At 43.0% G+C, this 21328-nt stretch overlaps 2 protein-coding genes across 2 annotated transcripts in view; one reads left to right on the top strand and one right to left on the bottom strand.

Annotated features, from left to right (window-relative positions):
• Window positions 1–3351: 3351 nt before the first annotated feature.
• On the bottom strand, window positions 3352–10873 carry asrgl1 (asparaginase and isoaspartyl peptidase 1). The gene is made up of 7 exons (XM_041947786.1): window positions 10787–10873; window positions 7885–8080; window positions 7030–7172; window positions 6392–6546; window positions 5598–5719; window positions 4300–4410; window positions 3352–4176 (listed from the first exon to the last, which is right to left on the bottom strand). Exons 2-7 carry the CDS (start codon window positions 8069–8071, stop codon window positions 3962–3964), a joined length of 933 nt encoding a protein of 310 aa, XP_041803720.1. The 5' UTR covers window positions 8072–8080; window positions 10787–10873; the 3' UTR covers window positions 3352–3961.
• Window positions 10874–14413: 3540 nt separating this feature from the next.
• Window positions 14414–21328, top strand: part of LOC121613649 (regulating synaptic membrane exocytosis protein 1-like) — an 84394-nt gene continuing 77479 nt past the window's right edge. The window contains exons 1-2 of the mRNA XM_041947181.1: window positions 14414–14574; window positions 18919–18993. Coding sequence (XP_041803115.1) covers window positions 14414–14574; window positions 18919–18993 — 236 coding nt within the window. The remainder of the gene's footprint in view (window positions 14575–18918; window positions 18994–21328) is intronic.

Genomic DNA, 21328 nt, shown 5'->3' with positions numbered 1-21328 from the left:
GAAAAATTTTGCAGCCTCCAGCAAAAAAAAAAAAAAAAATGCATGCACGCAAACCAGTTTTTGAATGTGAGATAAAGTTTTGCAGCTGTTGAAATATTTTGTGCATGGGCGACTTCCTCTGATTGGATAGGTCAGTGGGCAAAGCGCTGATTGGCTCGTCAGATCAGGTGTAACAAACAGGGTCAAATGTGTGCTTGTGTGTTACTCGTAGCTTGTACCTTGTAGCTTCAGTGTCGTGTCCACAGACAAGAACTTTGTCTCAGACTTCGTGAAACCTCGCTGAAACAATCCCGCACAAATTTAATTGCGCATATCATGAGGTGCGATGTCTCACAAATTCCTAGGCCACATGTTGTACACCATGAAGTAGTTCAAGATAAACTGTTGCATCTAATGGAAGTAAGCACAGGCCAAGTTGGCCCATGTGACACTCGGCATGGCCCACTTTGAGCCCTCAGGGTTGGAGAGCCTTTGTCCAAACACTGTGTGCTGTCTGGGTAACCCTGGGCGAGCCCAAATCATAACCCTGAACTGGCCCCTTGAAGAAGGGAGAGTCGACCCAAATGTCCTCACTTCACAAACATTTCCTCGCTCTGAAGGATGAAAAGTCAAACCGCGAGACGAGGGCACATATCTCATGCTTTCAACCTGAAATGGCAGTACAGGTTTGTGCCGTTTGCTTTTTCCACCACCCTCATTACTGCTTTGTTTGGGGTACAAACCAGAACAGACTCCTACTGGTATCAGGATCTGAACGCAGATAAAATACCTCTGGATGCAAGAATAAGTGTTTATACTCAAAGCAGAAGAGCAATGTGGGATTAGGAAAGAGAGTTGACACTCAAAGCAGAGGTGGGAGGTGTGACCTACCCAGGAAATCCCACTCACACTTTGCTGTAAGACAGAAGAGCAGGATACAGTTGGATCACATCAGATTAAAACAGGTTAGGAAGTCACCATCGCACCATCAACAGCTACTGAACATACGGCACTCACAACAAAGTGATGTGCAGGCAGAATAAAACGTGTTCTTGCTAGCTATGTCCATCTTTCTTGTTTTGTTTATTTTTTCATGTCATGTGACTGCGTGGCTCTGGGATGGCAACGTCGATCATTTGGCCCGTCAGTCCATGAAATATCCAATAACCAGCCCATTGGTTCTCATGAAAGTTTGTACAGGCATTTATGTTGCCCTAGTGATGAACAGTAATAACTTTGGTGACCCATCTAGCACCATCATCATGTCAATATTGTTGTCAAATGACTGAGATCCTCTTTAATTTTCCTGTTTACATTCTCACAACATGTGAAAACAAGCCCCCACATATTTGATTGCTTTTGGTTTCCAGTCGACAGGGAGTTTTTGCTTGAGCTCAATTCAATGACAATGTTTGTTGATTTGATTCTGAAAATAATGCATACATCAGTGTACGATGCTATTTTGTGTTCAGTGTTATTGACCACCCTTCCTCCCATGCTATCTCTTCTCTCATTGCTTGTGACAAGCTGAATATTAAGCTTTAATACAGCTGTTTCATTGTGAAAAGACAAATCACATTATGAGCTTGAGGCTGTTCACATCCATGTTCACTTGCAAGCAGTCTTCTTTCCCTCGCCTTTGCTGGTGCAGTGCTGCGTTTCGGCGTTTTGGCTGGACAGGTTATAGCGCCACCTGTGTGTGGGTGCACAACATATACAAACCGGGCACCCTCTCATAAAATAACTGCTCCATAGTGCTACTGAAGGTAAAAAAAAAACTCCACAACATAGGGAAAACTGGATATTTTAACATTAAGATTGACTGAAACAGTGCCCTCTAGGTAATCCACCAGGTTAATACACACACTCACACAAACACTTCAGCATATCGATTTGCAACATATTTCATTTGTGGAAATGATTCAGTTTCAATAGAGATCATCATCTGCAGGAAAACAGTTTCTATATGCCGTGTGCAGTATATTACTGAAGAAAAGCATGCGAGTTAAGAGAGGTGATATTTGCACATCTAAGCAAATGTGTGTTTGGTATACATGAGAATGCAAACACGGCAGAGGAGAGACAAAGGAAGGGGAGGTGAGGACCTGCAGGTCAGATTTCACTGACCTGTTCGAAGTGGCAGAGAAGAGACGACAAAAGACAGATTTCTAGAGAGAAATTTGAGCATTGAATTGTTTTACTGATGTGAGTCCTCCAGAGTGTGTTTTCTGGATTCCTCAGGAAGAAAAATGAACAAGGATCGGCTAATTTATGTTGTGTGAAGTGTTCCTCGGCTAACAGAGCCATGTCCTGCTCCTTATTAGCAGTAATGACCTCCCAATGGTTCACATATTTGAGTGACATGCTGTGTCTCCAATAGAAAGAGTATTACAAATTGTCGATGACCAACGGCCAATTATCCAGGAGGTCACCTGTTATCTAGATGTCTATCATTTTCTCTTGCTTCTGTGTTGTGATAATAAAACACTGAGCAGATACTCTGTGATAAGTTCAGACTCACTCAGTAGACACTTCAGCTGTCATTCTCTTGTGTTCACACCCAAACCACCCTCACCCTGACCCCAACCCAACTAATGCATACAATTTACGTCTAACCATAGATGGCAGTGCGAAGATGAAAAGAGGAAACAAAGAGTTAAAAGAGGAAACAGAGTTTCAGCTTGCAGTCTCACAGGCGTCTCCACCAGCTGTGTACTGGTTTGCACTTAACACACAGAACTGTGACTCAAAGCGCATTTTTATGCATCAACTTTACATGGATTTTTTTTACTCTGACTTAGTCAGATGATAACTTCTCTTCTAGCTTCCACCACTTGCTGAGATTTGTTAGACATTGTGATAGTCACATAAAAGATGTATATGAATGCATATGTGCATGTTTTTTTACTGAGAGCTTTTCCACTGCTGCCTCTCTTCTCGTCGGCCTCTCATCATTGGAATATGGCCATAATGTGGATACAGCAGGCATCATCCTTGCAGAGGATTGAGTCTTTAGGTGATGAGACAGTCCAAACTTCCTGCTACTGGAGTTCCACACTTTCTCTGTCAAAGCAACCTTAAATCTCTCAACAATATAGACATACTGTGGATCTAGCTGAAGGAAGATATAGAAATGGCAATTGACTCTCTCCTTTTCAGTCCCAAGACTTCATTTATAATACTGCACAACTAAGATTAATCTGACAAGTCATGACGCTTGTGTGTGTGGAGCATGTCAGTTAATTTGTATTGAAATGGCGCCACCTGGTGGATCCAAAATGGTAACATACAGTCAGAACTAAATACATCGGTACACCTCCACACACACACAGCTCCTGTGTACATGAAGCTTGAAACTCACAGTGGTCAGGTATCAAAGGCATTTATTGTCAAGAATCAGTGTTTAAGTAACACAGAGCTTCAGCTTTGACAATCCTCATCTGATCCACAGCACTTCACAAATACTGGCTCTGGTTCCATCTCTGTAGACGTGCCAACATCACAAGACCACAACCGCATGGACTGTCTGTGACAATACAGAGCTTCAAATCCATATTCTCGATAAGATAACGACTAACATTACACGGGATTGAGATATGATCAGATGATTGTTGATTTGTCATCTACAGTGTGGCCTGAACTGCTCAGAAGACATATTTCTGTCAAAAGGTCATTAGAAAATCACACTCAGAAAAATATTTCATTTGATTTAAAAATACTTGCTGTGTAAAAAAAGCTCATGCATAGTCAATTTCTATTCACTTACATTTTTTTGAAGTTAGTGCAAAATTGGAGAATTGAAATTGCAGCGTGTTACAAATCATCTTAAGATACAAAGATTCTCCTCTCCTCCTAAAGTGGTTGTCCAGCAGAACACCTTAAACTGTATTATCATTTCTATTTGTTTTAAGTTGTATTAATTTTCTTGACTTCAGTGTATTTTTTCAAAGTAGTGCAAAATTGCCCATATGAGTATTTTCTGTCAGCGTGGGTCATCGATGCTCTGGGTGAAGTGTTCCCCGCTGTACAAGCCATAGTGCAGGGTATCTTTCTGGACCGCAGCCCAGGCCATCTGCAGGCTGGAGAAGCGAGCGGCCCAGTGGCCCTGAGGGTCCACTGTCACCACCCCACCCAGCCCATCCACTCTGGACTTCATGTAGGCCAGAGCTAAATCACTGGCTGCCTCTGCCGACTGACCTGAGAACAGGGAAGAAATTTAGTCCAACAGTAAATGAACTACTCCACCATGCATACTGTACATTACATGTGAGAATTATTTCCATTCCCGGCAGAAATACTGTGTGTGTGTCTGTGTGTTACCTTGCTCCATGTGGAACAGGATGAGTCTGGCTAGAATAACCTTCATGATGGCTTCTCCGTGGCCTGTAGTTGACACTGCTCCTGTCTTGTTGTCAGCATAACCTCCACACCCTGACACACACAAAAGATCATAGGGATCATATGATTACATGCTATTAAAAAGACAGTGACAATACAAGAAAGAAAATCTGGTTTTGTTTCAATGTTCTGTGAGTTTGCACCTTTCATCAAAATGATAACTGATTTCATTTTTTCAAGTGGCAACTTTTTATATTTCCACTTTCACTTTTACCAGATAGCCTTTGTCGTTCCAGACATACGTCTGTCTCAGAGAGTGAGGCTGCGGCTTGGCCACTGACTCATGACAGTCTAATCACTCATTTACTGATAGTGACAGATTAGACAGGAGTGGCCAAAATCCACTTGCTGCTGTTTACTGATGCTCAGTAGAAAACAGCTCTGAGATGATTCAGCCCTTGTCATATCAATGTATACTTCCCAAATGACACTTTGGGCTCAGGCTTATTACTCATGCATCATTAGGTTATTAGTATAATAAATCATAAGATACACTTCCACAGCACATTTCAAAACAAAGTTACAAAAGTGCTTTACATGGTTGAACCAGGATTTAAACATTTCAGGACTGAGTCTAATAGAATCCAGCAATTCAAACAATGCAAAGATAATACGAAATAAATTTGTGTCATAGAATTAATAAAAGGCTAATTTTTGAGAAGTGATTAAAAAGATGGCACCCATCCTGCCAGTATCCGCCTGTCAGTGCTGAGGCCATGCAGACACATAGACAGACTTGTTCGAAACACACTGTGAGAGGTCTGCAGCCTTTTGCAGCTCATAATAAAACAATCAAGAAATGAAAGTGAAGTAGTTCATTTTCATCTGTGTGAACTGAATTTTGAGCTGCTCCTCTGGAGTATGAACTTGCACAACCCTGGCTGTGGCTCTGACATAATGAATACGAATGGGTGAATATACACTGGTTGTCAATTAGAAGCCCTTTTGACAACATTCACAAGATGTTTCACATGAAAATCAAAGTTGCATGTGTCAGCACTGTCAACTATTAACTAAGCAGGCTTTGTTTACTAACTGACCACATGTCTAACTTCTAATGGTCAAAGGTTGACCAGACTGGTGAGGACAGAGAACAATAAGTCATTCTTCGAAAGCTTTCCTGATGTTTTTATCAAGATGATAAGATATCAATCTGTCTCTCATAAAATGTTCATCTTCAAAAAGGCTTATGACTCCAAGCTACATGTGTGAGGACCGACCTATGCAAGGTGTGTCACCCACTCGTCCCTCCATCTTGTTCAGGATCCCTCCAGTGGACGTCGCACAGGCTACGTTGCCCTCGCTATCGACTGCCACCGCTCCGACCGTGCCCATCTTCCCCCTACACAGCAAAACACAGAGGAACAGCAGAGTCATGTTTGAGTTAGTTGATTTTATTCTAAAGAACACTGAAGGTATAACCACTACCAGTGTAATTACTAAGTTAGTAGCCAAGTTATACATTCAGGGGTTCAGGAACATCCCAACAAAGAAATATCTCTGAGTATCAGCTCCTTATCAGCTGCTTATAAGCTCTGAAAAGTATGCAGCTTGCTCTATTGTGGAGAGAGCAGCTGTAGTCAGCTGGAACTCTCAGCAGTTAGAATGAATTCCAATGATGACCCAAAGACACAGCAAAAAAAAACAACAAAAAAACCTGTCCAAACATCCATAGATGCTTCCCAAACTACTCCTGCTGCATAATCCAACTCCCCATTGATGACTTTTGTGCTCAGTATGCTCCATAAAATCCCCATTTTTTAAATAAATCTTTAGTTAGTGTCATCAGTCAGAATCTGTTTAGTGATGGGTCAGCTGATTTGATGGGACGGTTAAAGGATTGACTGCTGTGCTACAGTCTCCTCACAATCATGCTGGAAAGATTGAGGATGTCCCCTTTAGGAAACAGAATTCCATAGAAAGCTGCTTACAGAAAGCAGCACAGCGTTTCATTTCTAATGGATCATAGCTTATTTGGAACAAATGTTAATAATAATATGATAATATCTCTCACATTTGGCACTCCACAGGGTTGGCATCAGGTGCCAGGTTCTTTTTCCAGCGCATGCGGGAGTACTCAGTGATGAGGGACTCTTGGGGCACCTCAGGAACACCCATGGACCGGGCGAACTGACTGGCCCCCTCTGCTGTCAGGCACAGATGATTCGTCTGAAATAGAAATCAAAGTTCACCTCTATAAACTATTTCAAAACCTATTTCTACTGGCAGAGCACCCAGTGTGTTTTAATTCAACTTTTTAAACTAGATTGCAGTCATAACAATGGTTCCTACTTTGAATTGTCAAGATATATTGTTTGTTATTTTGGTGCTTATGACACAGTTCCTTGTTTGCACTGCAAGCTGCAAAAAATCTGTTAGCATTAGCAGAGTTTAGACAGAAACTAGATATACAGTGGATCTGTGTTGCTACTATATCTGAATGTTTAGTGTTGTTTTGGCATCATGCTTTCAGTTTATTCGAAATGTAGGAGTTAAATGAAAAGTTTGTGAACGTCCTAATGTTTGCACAATACAGAGTGTGCTGTCAGTGTATAGTTATAAACACGTGCGGATGCACAACTGGTGTGTATTTGTTTTTTGTGTATACATACACATTTATGCCTTGACCATCCTGTATTTAAATGTGCATACCTTGTCCATAACCAGTCTTGCTAGCTGGATAGGGTTGGCAATGTTGTGTACAGCAGACACGGCACCACTGCCCAGTGTTTTCCCATCCATCACAAGGGCATCCATCTCCACCTCTCCTTTCTGGTTCAGCACTGAACCACACCCTGAAATATGAGATTACATTCCAGTAACATTCCAGGTACCATTAATCCTCTGGGGCAGCCTACACATGTAGTTGCACAAAGTTCACACAGAAAGCAGTAATCAATCACTCGTGGTTTCCTCGGAGGACCAGTACAATTGTAACATCACCACAATAGTAACAAGGCTTTCTTCTCAAACTTAGGTGTGGCTATAGAAACGCAATCTTTGTTTTTCATGAATGTATGTTAAGTATATGAAATCATAAATGCACAGCTGAGATGATGTGGCTTCAGCTAGGAACAACCGTATTTTGACATAATTCTTACAGTTTGGGATATATATCTAGACATACTGTGTATAGTGGTTGTTCTTGCAGATTTGCATACCATTGAAGAGTGAACAATAGGCCTTGATGGAGGTCTGTGCTCTCCAAGTGTCCTTCTAGTTAATAATGCACAAACTCCAAACCAAGGACATCTTTGTGAAATGTGGAAAATAAAAGTATTACAGCAACCTACTGAGTCTAAGACAAGTAAAAGAAGAAAAATACAGTAGACACAAAATATGGAGAGAAATGTGTTAGCATAAATTACGGACATACAGTATATAAGACACTAGATAGTAAAACAGTAAGACAGATGCGTACAAACACATTATGCATGTGCGTAAGAAAAGTGATATTATGCTGTATATGGTTCATTACATAAAGTAGTGTGAGTGTTTTTACATTACCGGCATTGAAGGAGGGGTCATTTTCCAGATGGGTCACAGCCTTTACTACAGCGTCCATGCTGCTGCCCCCTCCCTGGAGGACAACATACCCTGCTTGGGCTGCTGAGCACACCCCTGAAATGGACCTTTCTGACCGCTCCTTTGGGATGTGACCTGCCCCTCCATGGACCACCACCACTGGCAACATGTCGATCACCTGAGAGGAAAATATGGAGAGACGAGATGTGACACAGGATGTACACACTTGTTTTAAAGGTGGTACGTGTAACATAAAGGACAGTTCTAACAGGATGTGAGTTTAAAGTCCTGCATTCCTACATCTGATATACACTGCTCAAAAAAATAAAGGGAACACTTAAACAACACAATATAACTCCAAGTCAGTCACACTTCTGTGAAATCAAACTGTTCACACAGGAAGCAACACTGATTGACAATCAATTTCACATCCTGTTGTGCAAATGGAATAGACAACAGGTGGAAATTATAGCCGATTAGCAAGATACCCCCAATAAAGCAGTGGTTCTGCAGGTGGTGACCACAGACCACTTCTTGGTTCCTATGCTTTCTGACTGATGTTTTGGTCACTTTTGAATGCCGGCGGTGCTTTCACTCTAGTGGTAGCATGAGACAGAGTCTACAACCCACACAAGTGGCTCAGGTAGTGCAGCTCATCCAGGATGGCCCATCAATGCGAGCTGTGGCAAGAAGGTTTGCTGTGTCTGTCAGTGTAGTGTCCAGAGCATAAAGGTGCTACCAGGAGACAGGCCAGTACATCAGGAGACGTGGAAGAGGCCGTAGGACGGCAACAACCCAGCAGCAGGACTGCTACCTCTGCCTTTGTGCAAGGAGGAACAGGAGGAGCACTGCCAGAGCCCTGCAAAATGACCTCCTGCATGCCACAAATGTGCATGTGTCTGCTCAAACGGTCAGAAACAGACTCCATGAGGGTGGTATGAGGGCCCGACGTCCACAGGTGGGGGTTGTGCTTACAGCCCAACACCGTGCAGGACGTTTGGCATTTGCCAGAGAACACCAAGATTGGCAAATTCGCCACTGGCGCCCTGTGCTCTTCACAGGTGAAAGCAGGTTCACACTGAGCACATGTGACAGACTTGACAGAGTCTGGAGACTCCGTGGAGATACGCTGGTGCAGTTGGCCCTCGGTTCCTCCTAATGCAAGACAATGCTAGACCTCATGTGGCTGGAGTGTGTCAGCAGTTCCTGCAAGACGAAGGCATTGATGCTGTGGACTGGCCCGCCCGTTCCCCAGACCTGAATCCAATTGAGCACATCTGGGACATCATGTCTCGCTCCATCCACCAACGCCACGTTGCACCACAGACTGTCCAGGAGTTGGCGGATGCTTTAGTCAGGTCTGGGAGGAGATCCCTCAGGAGACCATCCGCCACCTCATCAGGAGCATGCCCAGACATTGTAGGGAGGTCATACAGGTGCGTGGAGGCCACACACACTACTGAGCCTCATTTTGACTTGTTTACGGACATTACATCAAAGTTGAATCAGCCTGTAGTGTGTTTCCACTTTAATTTTGAGTGTGACTCCAAATCCAGACCTCCATGGATTAATAAATTTGATTTCCATTGATAATTTTTTTGTGATTTTGTTGTCAGCACATTCAACTATGTAAAGAACAAAATATTTAATGAGAATATTTCATTCACTCAGATCTAGGATGTGTTTTTTTTTTAGTGTTAACTTTATTTTTTTTGAGCAGTGTACTCCACACACACACACACACACACACACACACACACACACACACACACAAATCCTCTGCATGTCTTTTAACATATGAAACCATAACCATTCTGCAATTTCCCAGCTTGGGATAAATAAAGTATATCTATCTATAACTGTAAAAGCTCATGCACACTTTCAGTTCCTTGTAGGCATGTGCGTAGGAGGAAGTGTGCATGTAAAAGAGATGAGAGAACAAATCCAGACAAATCCAGATAACACATCCTCAATCAGTCCCACATGCCGCATGCATTTAACCAATCAGACAGCACATCTCACTATCAAAAATCATGATTGACAACTGTCTCTGACTGAACCTTAAATACTTGTACATAGATACTTGACATAAATACAACCTGGCACTTACAGCCTTACCTATCAAGTATTTGATTATCTTTTAACTTATTCATTTCTTTTAAAATTGTTTCCAGCATTTCAATTTGCATTACAACATTTTATTCAGTATTTCCCTTGTTTTACTGCATTATTTAAAGTACTTTGAATGTGCTCTGTAAATGAACTTGCCTCACATTAGCTACTGACACATTAATTTATTTTGTGATGAATAATTGAAAACTCTAGAGGTAATAAACCCTCTCTTGTTTTGTCTCGCTTCTTCTAGTAATACTGAATGTAAATTGATTGTAACATGCACATAAATAACCCAGTCAGTCAAGTAGTAAACACTTCAGAGAAGTCAACCTTTCAGTAGTCTCGCGCACGAGACCATGCGCTGAAACATAATTAGCATATCGTTATGTTAAGCTAGCGTCAGGTGTCCTGAGGTGGCTAAAGCAGCTAACGGGATATATTTGAAAATACATTCGACGAGAGCCCCTTGGTGAGCTGTGTGTACGCCGAATTGACGAGACACATTAGAGAGAGCTCATGTCATGTCATGACATATCACACTCATGCTATAGCCACAACAGCATAGACAGCAGTCAACAAGCACGACAGGTTAGCGAGGAAACACAAATCTAACCGGAAAGAGAAATTATTTTGATGGGGGCAGATTTAAACATAACCGTTATGGTGGGTCGGCACGCTAAACAGCAGACTGGATTAAACCGACCCAGTCCTATATGTAAAACTCAAAAATTAATCAGTTTACGCTTTATAAAGCCCTCAGCGGACTCACCTTGAGGTTAACCGATATGCAGTCAGCTTTATCTTGGCTGTGTTATGGACAGCACTGAGTCTTAAAGTTACGAAAAAGCACTGCAACTTCCGGGATATGACAATCACACTTTCAAAATAAAATATTGTTCTTAATAACATTCGGTCGACTACATAAAACTTTTAGTCTATCTTCTATTTACTTTTAATGTTTTTTCTATTTATAGTTTCTCCTTATATCCTAATTTTTATTTTAGCACCGTGGCCTCTGCTGAGGAATGCTGTACTTAGTTTTTTTTATGCAAATGATATACTGTACAGCGTTTTGCTGAATTGCATAATAATATGAATAACCTTAACTGTATTTTATTTTGGAAAACAATGCCCCTAGGAAATGGAGAAGGAATCATGGAAACGTAACCAATACCTTTATAGTGTACCTACAGATTTTAAAAAGCCGACCTGATACAGTTCATAGGATACTGTGCAGCCACCTCATTTATCAGCCGTCAAACAACCCTTGAGAAGGCCTTGTTACATCTGAACAAATTATTAGCAACTGGCATGATACTCTGTGCAACCACTACACTGGCCATGTGGTTTTGTCTGTCTGTCTGTTGTTTTAGCAGCTGTTGTGGATATTTCCATCTTTTTCACAATTGCCGGTTTTGCAGAAGGGTGAGGGAGCCGATCTGTGCCGTATAAAAAAGTGAGATATCTAAAAGAAAGTTATATATTGAAATAAGACAGTTGTAGTGAGGCATGCAAATTATTTGGCTCTCTTCCTGGACATTGCTGGCCAAAACAGGACGCCCCTTTGAACAAGTTTGTGTTGCTGCATGCCGTAGCTGCAGCAACTGCAGCTGTTGCTGCAGTATTGTTCAGGAAACTGTTTGTTGCTTTGGCATGTTATGTGACGATGACAATGAGGGGTTCACGTTCAGCCAGGGTTGTCTTGTGTCTCCAAGCAGTTACTGCTTCTCTCAGTACAGCTTTACCTCTCACTACATTATAGTAGCCATGATGCACAGTGAGCTGACCGTGGTGCTCAAATACAAATCAAGACTTAGGAGCTGATTTTGAACCACAAATTTACAGTGAAGCTGTCTGACCTGGACTGTGTGAGAGTCCTAGAAAACTGTGGCATAATTTTGGGACAGGGTCTTGTTAGTTGTATAAGAAGTTGCCAATTCCTCACCTAATGATGGTATGCAATGAATCTAAGGTAGTTCAGGCTAAAAATAGTGCAAAAAGGTACATTTCTTTGTAAATTAGGTTAATGTGACACTATGAATTATTTTGTCTGATACAGTTTGTGTGATTTGCACTTCCCAGCTACGGCAAATTCTCATGTATCTGAATAGCAACATTTAGGAAAGAACCCATCTATATACCACACAGCCAATAATTAAAAAGTTGTACACTGACATCCTGTAAATGTCAACCTATGTGCATGGCTTTGTGGTAAACCTCAGGCTCCCTTCTGATTGTTTTTCAGCACGAGGAAGTTGTGCGTGTGTGTGTGTGTACGTGTGTGTGTGTGCTTGTGGTGGAAGCTTGGAACTGCTGGAAGGATGGATAAGGAGGAAGGACAGAAGGAAGGAGTGGAGGGAGAGAGAGAGAGAGGGAGGGTGGGAGGAAGGAGAAGAAAGGGGGATGCGCGTCATTCGAACACGCAATGATTGGTGGGAGAGAGGAGGAGGAGGAAAGTGCAAACACTCTTACTGTGAAGGGTTTCATACAATACGAGAACATGGTTCTTTAGACCTGCACTCATTATTTCTGATATACAGTATAACTAACATCATTTTATTTTGATCCACTTAATGCACCATACCTAATGGTACATTTCCTTTTTATGGTCTGAGTTTGAAGCCTTTTCATTCATTTTTCTTTGTCTTATCACTTTATATTCTTTTACACCACATACTGTATTTACTTTTTTTTCAATGGCAAAAATGTTGTTCAAGCTTTTGTTCTAATTTCGCTCCATTGCTCCTTCACACACTTGGATAATATTTGGGGTAAATGAAAGACTGAAGACTATTTTTGACTTAGCTTGTTTTACTTATCAGACCTAATTTGATTACTTTTAATCAACACAGGTGAACTTGGATCATGTAAATATATTTGAATTAAAAGCAGTTATGGGGTAATTAGAGGATAACTTGACTGTAGGATATTAAGGTCTTTTAATTGATAATCTCAATGGTTTATGGAGATTGTATGGAGGAAAATAACATTATTATTGTGCAATATCATGAAAGCTGTAGTCACCTTATTCACCGTTGTGCAATTTGTAAAATTCCAGTGTATTTTTGGTAGCATATTTTTACTGCAAATCTTCTTATATATTTTTTTTATATAGCCATTTGTATAAATGTACATATATATGGGCAGTTTTTAAATTGCATTTTGTATTCCATATATCTGTTGCTATTTTTACCATTACCTGCTGTTGTTATACCCAAATTTCCCCAGCTGGAGATTAATAAAGTCATCTTATCTTATCTCATCTGATCGTCATCCTTTCATTTGTGACTTAAAAGGACCTCCATTTTTCAATTAGGTGAAAATTGAGCACTGTATCTCTATCTTAAAAAAACACCACTTAAAGGCCCATTAAAACCCCCTAAGACATAATGATTATTAATGGGCATTTTATCTCTTTTTAGCTCTTTAAACGTCCATAGAAATGATTCATGAAAACATCTTTATAAGATATATTATTATCCATTAATTTACCCATTCATTTGGCTGTTTTTTTTTTTTTACCTTTTCATGCATATAAAGCCACCTTTTTAAGGGCTAAAATCAAAACATTAATATACAAGTGATTCCAAACGTCAATGACTTATTATGGTCCTACAGAATCCACAATGCACCGTGGAGGAACCCTTTTTTCCACATGTGTGCTATAGGCTGGCGTGAGCGCGCATGTTAACGGTGAGTGGAGCCCCCCATTCTCAAATGAGGGCTGCGCGCTCCCGCCGCAAGTGAAGTGAGCGCGCTTGAGGGGCTGCGGTCCCATTGACGGTTCCGTCTCCCTGACAGCAGCATCAGCATCAGCGGCGGCGCTGGAAAACAAGAAGTCGCCGCCTCGCCCCGCAGCCACAGCCGGCCCACCGGACCGAGCCGAGACCTGAGCCACCTTCAGCGGACCCCCCTCTCCGCCTGGCCCGAAGGAAGGAAGCGAGATCCCCCTCCCGTGTGCCATCGTCCCGACCGACCGCCGGAGATATGGGCTCCCCGTGAAACGGAGGTGGTGGAGGGCAGAGGCGGGCGGGCGGGCGGTGGGAGGGGGGTGGGGGGAGAAGACAGCGGAGCAGCAAGAGGGAGAAGAAGAGGCTGAAAACGGCAACCGGGAACCAAAGCGCTACCACCACCACCACCACTGTCAGCGCTGCTACCACTACCGGAGCTAGCACCGACACTGCTGCCGCCGCCCCCGCCGCCCTGGGTGCCCCCCGCCACCGCCATGGGAACTCCGCATCAGTCGCTCCAACCGCCGCTTTGTCCGTGGGCCATGTCGTGATCCGTGGGCTCCGCCAGCGGGTTTTCTATCCGTGATCCCGACCGAGGCGAGGAGGAGGAGGAGGAGGAAGAGGAGGAGGAGGAGGAGGGAGGGAAGGTGGTGGTGGTGGGGAAGATGTTCGCCTCGGTGGGCCCTCGGGGCGGCCCGCGCCCACCCGTCGCCCCGGCCATCCCGGAGCCGGACCTGAGCCATCTGACGGAGGATGAGAGGAAGATCATCATGGCTGTGCTGGCTCGGCAACGGGAGGAAGAGGCGAAGGAGGAGGCCATGTTAAAGTAAGAGAGAGGGAGAGCGAGAGAGAACAGAAAGATTGTGTATGTTTGTGTGTGTGAGTGCGTGTGTGTGAGTGTGCGTGTGTATGCGTGTGAGAGAGACTGGGCCTGGGCTATTTCCGTTCTGAAGAAGTCCATCCACCTCCGCTCTCTCTTATGGATGAAATGTTTCAGCATCACTCCACTGTATCTGACCATGCATGCGTGTGTGTGTGTGTGTGTGTAGCTACATCCTGCAGGTCCCGCCACACACAGCTCACTCACTCACAGGCCCTTACAGGCTACAGCTGTGTGCAGGAGGAAACATGCAGGGGTTTACGTCCAGTTTGCTGATTCTCACTGCTCCTACAGTATCAGAGGTGCAGCGAGTGTGGCGGTGGGTCAGGTGGAAGTTGCTGGAGGATGGTGGGAGGATGAAGGGGTGTGTCACCAAGCCCCATCATCAGCAGCATCACACTCCACTTGGATGGAAAATAAGAAGTAATTTCTCAGCTGCACTTGTCTCCCTGATATCATCACCGTCATTCACACCAGTGCCTGAGTCAGGCGACAAACATCTGGACTTAACCTGGAATATTTCGTGTAGAGATGCAGCAGGATTGCAGAACTGTCACTGAAGCCTGGCGTTGAGAGTAGTAAAAGTAAAACCCTCCCTGTTGGCTTTTATCTGTGCAGCATCCATCTCAACAGCTGCTGTTCTCAGCTCTGGGGTGCGGTTGAGCCTTTCCCAGCCGTATGCACTGTATGTAGGCCAGTGCTCTTGCAACAGACATCACACAGGCTGTTGTAGAACCAGTAGGCCTGTAACAGGGGCAGAAAAGGTGCCTGTGTCATGTCATTTTGAATCAGGAGTGGCTTGTATTTACTGTGTGCATCCACCACCTCCTCCTCCTCCTCCTCCTCTATACCACCACCATACATGCGCCGAGGAAAGTCTCCTCCAGATTTATTTGCCGCTGCGATCGGTGCAGAAATGAAGTCACATTCACCCCCTGCCAGAAAATGCATCAAGTTGAAATGATGCCTTTCTTATGTTTCCTGCATGGTCTGCATGGAGAGGCATGCATAGATGGGCCGATAGAAAGACAGACCGACCCACCTAAGCGAGGCGCTCCTAAAGCTTTACGTCCCTGTTCTATTTTAAGCCCTCTGTGCGGACTGATAGCCCAGCACTGGAACGGAAGATCGATTCATTGCATCTAAAGAAGGAAATGTCCAGCATATAGCCCCGGCTCTAAGTGGCTATGCATCATTTTCAGTAATGTATTAGAAGCCGTGGACCGTGTTATGCTGTAGCGGCTGCAAATAAGGCAGGCCGTCAGCACATACATGTCTTAAACTATACTGGCTTCAGCACTGTTTCCTCTCATCACTGTTTGGATGGAGATTGCCAGAGCTAAGCGGTGTGTGTGTGTGTGCGTGTGTGTCTTTACGATTGGGTCTGCACTGAAAAGCTGCACTGGTTGACTAATACATGCATGGTGAGTGTACTAGCAGTAGGGTAGTGTGGGTTGTAATGCAGAGAGGCAGAGAATACACTACTGTTATGAGCATTTGAAGGTATGCTTACCATCAGTCTTGTTGCTATTAAAGCATATATAATCACTATAGATGTATGCATACATGCCTTTAGGTATGTTGCTATAGCAATGATTATGTAATGGTAAATACATTGTGGGTAAACAATGACATCCTGTTAATAATTATCATCAGGTTAACTGGTATATGATAAAAATGAATGTCATTTACAGACAGTGCTGTATAGTGCTGTATAGTGTTGAAAAGCCTAAATTGCAGTTACATAAACGGATAGGTAAAGTGCAGGAAAATAGTACAGTAAAGCTCCTCCCTACAGCAATGTAACACACCAAAGAGTCAATGATCAATGACTAGGATCCCCTCACTGTATTATAAACACAAGATTTCAGCTTTCATACACAGAACGTGAGTCACACGCACTCAAAGTGTCTGCATTTTATTGATAAAATCAAGCGCATGTAATCAAACCTATTGGCAGTTTGGCAGGTAGGATAGCCCTCTTTGCTGCGCTGAACTGATGGAACTCTTGCATTGCGCTGCAATCACTACATGTCAGTTTTAGCCCCCTCAAATCGATCACTTACTTTCATTTCACAGAGAGCTGATATATTTCACTGCCCTCACCTTGAAGGCGGAAAAAAACAGAAATAAACGTGCTGAAATTGCCTCAGATTGATCTCAATTGAATACACAGGAAACACACATGTATGTATCAAGTTGTAAAAGCTCAGGTGGATGAAAATGTAAAGTAGTTGCGTGCCGTACTGTCTCTATTTTAAATACTGTTGCTTTGCTGATCTGTATATGATGCATAATATGGATTCAATGATAGCAATATTGTTCTGATAACTTGATGCATGTGCAGAAACTCCACTGTGTGTTCTGACAGCTGTGAACCATCTCAGAAAATCAGTCAGGTTTTTCTTATATCCATGAGTGGAATCTGTCAGAGAGAGAGAGAAAAAAACTGACCTCAAAGGTTTTGCATGTCTTATCCCGTTAACAACTCAGGATGCAGCAATCCAACTTTTCCCTCCTGATCCTGTTTCTGATACCTCAGCGCAGGGAATCTGCTAATACAGAGTAAGAATGCAACACCAGTGCTGCCTTTTTCCCTGAAGAATATTACATGCTTGTGTGGTGCTGATAGGGATCATTTGTATGGAAGGTAACATGAGGCCAGGGATTGCTCTAACACCAAAAATTGAATCAGGAGCCTGTTGTGAATCAATGTTAACTGATAATGGAAATGCAGAATTTTTATCATGACACTGGCTCTTTTTTTTCAGTGCGAGTCGGTTTGATGCGGTCAGTATCGGTGATGATAGAAATCCGTCCGACGGGATTGGTTCATCCATAGTAACTGCAAATCACATGGATTTTACACCACAGCTAACTTGTGTAAACCACATTGCAGAAATTTGAACACAGTTTTCCTACAATTTCAGACATATTAACACAATATGAAAATCTATTACCAAGGTCTTGAAAGATGCTGGAATTGTGTAGCTGATCATAGCAAAGGCATTTGTTTTTGTCAAAGTAAAATGATCATTATAAGGTAACACTGCAGACCTTTCAAATCAGTCGGCACTTTAACTGTATTACCATGACGAAAAATAATGCAGCATGATGCATTATGCAAGTCAAGCATGTTTGAGGACTTGCTAATTAATTTCATACCATGAGTGAATGGAAACCAGTGGATGCCTGAAATGTCAACAAAATAGGAAACCCTGCCTGACTGCTGTTAAGGGGCTAAAAAACACCGGTATGGTCCTTTAATCTCGCATTCAGACATTAAACTCCAGTTGTAGCCCACACCCAAACATTTGTTTCAGGATGGCATCACCTGTGAAAAAGTAGCATTAATAAGTTCCTTCAGCAGGTAGTGCTCTTTACCGGTGTATCCCGAGGATGTCAAATCTACTTCAATCACTGCTTATTTTGAACCGTCAGTACAGCAAAGGATGGTTAGAATCCATGCGGAACAAAGTGATATCACCAGTCCTAATGTGCAGAAAGTGCCTCATGATGAGAGGGGTTCCCACAGTACTGACGATAGACAGACATGTCTTCTGTTTTCGACAGCGTGGGCGTTGGCGGGGATTTCTCTCTTGAGTTTTCCTCTGTGATCAGACTGATCAGAGCCCACTGTTCATGTTTATGGATGAGCTGGTTTTGAATCACACTGCGAATGTGTCAGCGTACATGCCGAAAACATGTCATTGTTGGTTAAGGCCTAAAGGTATCTCCAGCACCGGTATCTCAAGTCTTCCAACCAGTTCACTTTGTGTTTGCAGCATTTGCGTTTTTGGTTTGGTCCCTTTGGTCCAGCGAGAGTAACGTCATTCCAGCTCAGGTGACACAGCTGTGCCGAGTCAGCTAAAAATGCAAACTTCTATGCTTTTAAAGCAGATCTCTACAATTTATTAGGAGCGAGAACGTGATCAGACCCATCAGAGAAAACAGCTTTAAAACATGAAGATTTTTCTGAGCATAAGAAGGACAAATGTTGACATTTGAAAGCGAGCAGTTACTCACAGGAAAGCTTAGCATAACTTAATTAATTAGGGCTAACTGCAGCCTGGACTGATGCTCATGATGTAATTTCACGAACATGCAAGAGGAAACATTCAGAATACTACACTGTTTTGCAGAATGACAGCTGAAGTGCGTCCAAAATATCTACTGACTTCGATTCCAAGCTGCTGTTCGTTATTAAAATGGAGTTTGGAAATATGTAAGTTAAGTGAAACCAGAGAAAGACCTGTGCTCACAGCATTGTCCTAACCTCATGTGTTTCAGAGAAGAGAAGCCTATCCAAGCAAGAACGGTGAACCTGGTTGGGCAGAAGAAACCTCCGCAGCAAAACGACGTCCGGTGAGTGGCGGCAGTTGCTATTCAACCACCAACTCGTTACCAACTCGTCCATATGGAATTGAAGAGTGGCCTAAAATTAGTTTAGAATAGGTCTTATTGTTTGCATTTGCATCACTTTAACTCCTTCTCACCCCGGTGGCCCAAAACAACCTCCAGTAAAGAGCTGGCAGTCTGTCCTCCTGTCTCACATTCATGTTTAGAAATCTGTTTTACACCTTGGATGAGTCAACAACATAAAATATCAACTCATGTTTTGGTGACTCGAGCCATTGTTATGCAATTTGTATAATACTTTAAATGGAGAGGCTGTGCACGGGCGCCTCATTCAGACTTTTTGATTTATATTTAGGAGATGTTCCCTAAGCCGCACACTTCTTTACCTTCATTGTGACTTTTATCCAGTTCCTGTCGGCCGTGTATCGGACAGCAGCGGCACAGCTTCCGCAATAAAGATGGACTCATTGTCACGAGTCCAGTCTATATCCCGCTGAGCCATTAGAGACTAGCTGACGCTGTCATCCTGCTCTGTAGATTAGACTGGATTCAGATGCTCTGGGTGCCTCACAGTTTGCTCAGCTCTGCTGCCGAGCTGCTGGTCTGGAGGAATGACTTCCATCGTGTGTGTGTGTGTGTGTGTGTGTAACATGTTTCAGTTCAAGTTCTTCTCCACTTCAAATTTCTGTATGTGAAATTTTGGAAAACAGATGAACAATGCATGACTACTACATACTGAGCACCATAGTAAATAGTTAACCAGTTCTGTTTGCCCATGGTGAAGCCAAACTTGATGGTATACTGTCAGTCGATCGCTTGAGTCTGCTGTTTTCTGGTCCTGGTACAGTTTATACTGGATGTTAATTCCTTCTATTCAGTCGACCTTTTTCACCAGCAATTTATTGAAAAGTCCAGATTGAACATGTGGAGATGGGAGTGAAGCTCTAGCCCCACCAGAAGGCAACACAGTGAAGTTCATCCTTGTGAAATCAGTGCCAGATGGCTAACTACTGTGGCAAGACAGCTAATCGCGTGCTAGCTGGTTGAGGGCTTGCTAGCATGCTCTCCATGCTAGCTGGCTAATAGGTTGGTGGGTGCTAGCTAGCTATCTGTAGCATTGGCTCCTGTCTCTTAACTGCCTGCAAACCATGCGTATATTTTGGTGCAGTTTATACTCTGGAAGAGCGGCGTTATCTAAAAAGGAAGACGCTAATGGGCAGCAAAACCTCCCTCTGTTCTGTACTTCTGCTCTCCTGTCCCTCAAAACTGGTCAGTGGCGCAAGTTCATTAAAGTTGTACTCGTCATGAAAGATGAACTGTTTTAAATGGTTTTGTTCGTCATTCTCAGTGTTTGCTTCACTCCATAAGTGAGCTACAGCGACCTAAGCAGCTGTCAGCAGAACGGACTGTACAATGGATGGTTCAGTGTCAGAGAAGCTGAAGCTAGCTAAATGTTTTTATGGCACACCCACAAAAATGTACTTAACAGTTAAGTTATCCCCATCCATCTCCAATTTTTCCTTCTTTGCATCAGGCAACTGTGATGGCCAACAGTGTCGCGGGGTAGGAGGGATTATGTTGGCCATCCAAGGTTGTGAGAGTAAAAACGCATTCATTTTCTGCACAGACAGTGTGAGGGGACAAGCTGTTTCAGCATTTGGATGGGCACCAGTTGAATCATTAGTTAAAACAGGATTGATCAAAAGTCAAAGGTACCAGTTGAGACGCTCCATGCAGCTTTGCAGTAAGAAACATCTGATTACAGAGGTTGATATGTGGTAGTTTGTTACCGTTGTGAAGACACAGCAGTCTGAATGTGACAGAACTCCAGATCTCGTCACAGCAATGGCTCCTGAGAATCATGGGTACTTGAGGATTTAACAACCAAGGTGGCATTTGACATACCAAACAGACAAGCTGTAATTTCTCAGAAAGAAAGTCAAAACATTTATTTCAGCTCTCTCTAACATATACAGCATACATTAGGATTGGGCGATTTGACAATGATATCGGCTATCGGTGATCAACCAATATGGTGTTACTGCTTCCATCATGGCTATACAAGTTACAGGTTCATTCTGTCCATTTTTCTACCATTCATGTTTTTGACATTTTGTAAGTTTGTCTTGTTTGTGGAATGGAATGATTCTGTCCCTTTGCACATTCAGAGGTGAGCTTTTGCAGAAAGAAAGCCTTCCAACTCGTCTCCAATTAGCGGGAATGGGATGCTTGATGGGTTGGTCAGGAGTGATTCTTTATAATGTCTCAGCTCAGCGATCATCTTTCCTTCACCGCTGTGTGTGTGTGTGCGCAAAGTCTGGTTATTTGATCAGTGGTGGTT

The sequence above is a fragment of the Chelmon rostratus genome, chromosome 11, assembly GCF_017976325.1.
Source record: "Chelmon rostratus isolate fCheRos1 chromosome 11, fCheRos1.pri, whole genome shotgun sequence".
In the NCBI taxonomy this organism is placed as follows: domain Eukaryota; kingdom Metazoa; phylum Chordata; class Actinopteri; order Chaetodontiformes; family Chaetodontidae; genus Chelmon; species Chelmon rostratus.
This window is presented reverse-complemented; position numbering and strand designations above follow the sequence as displayed.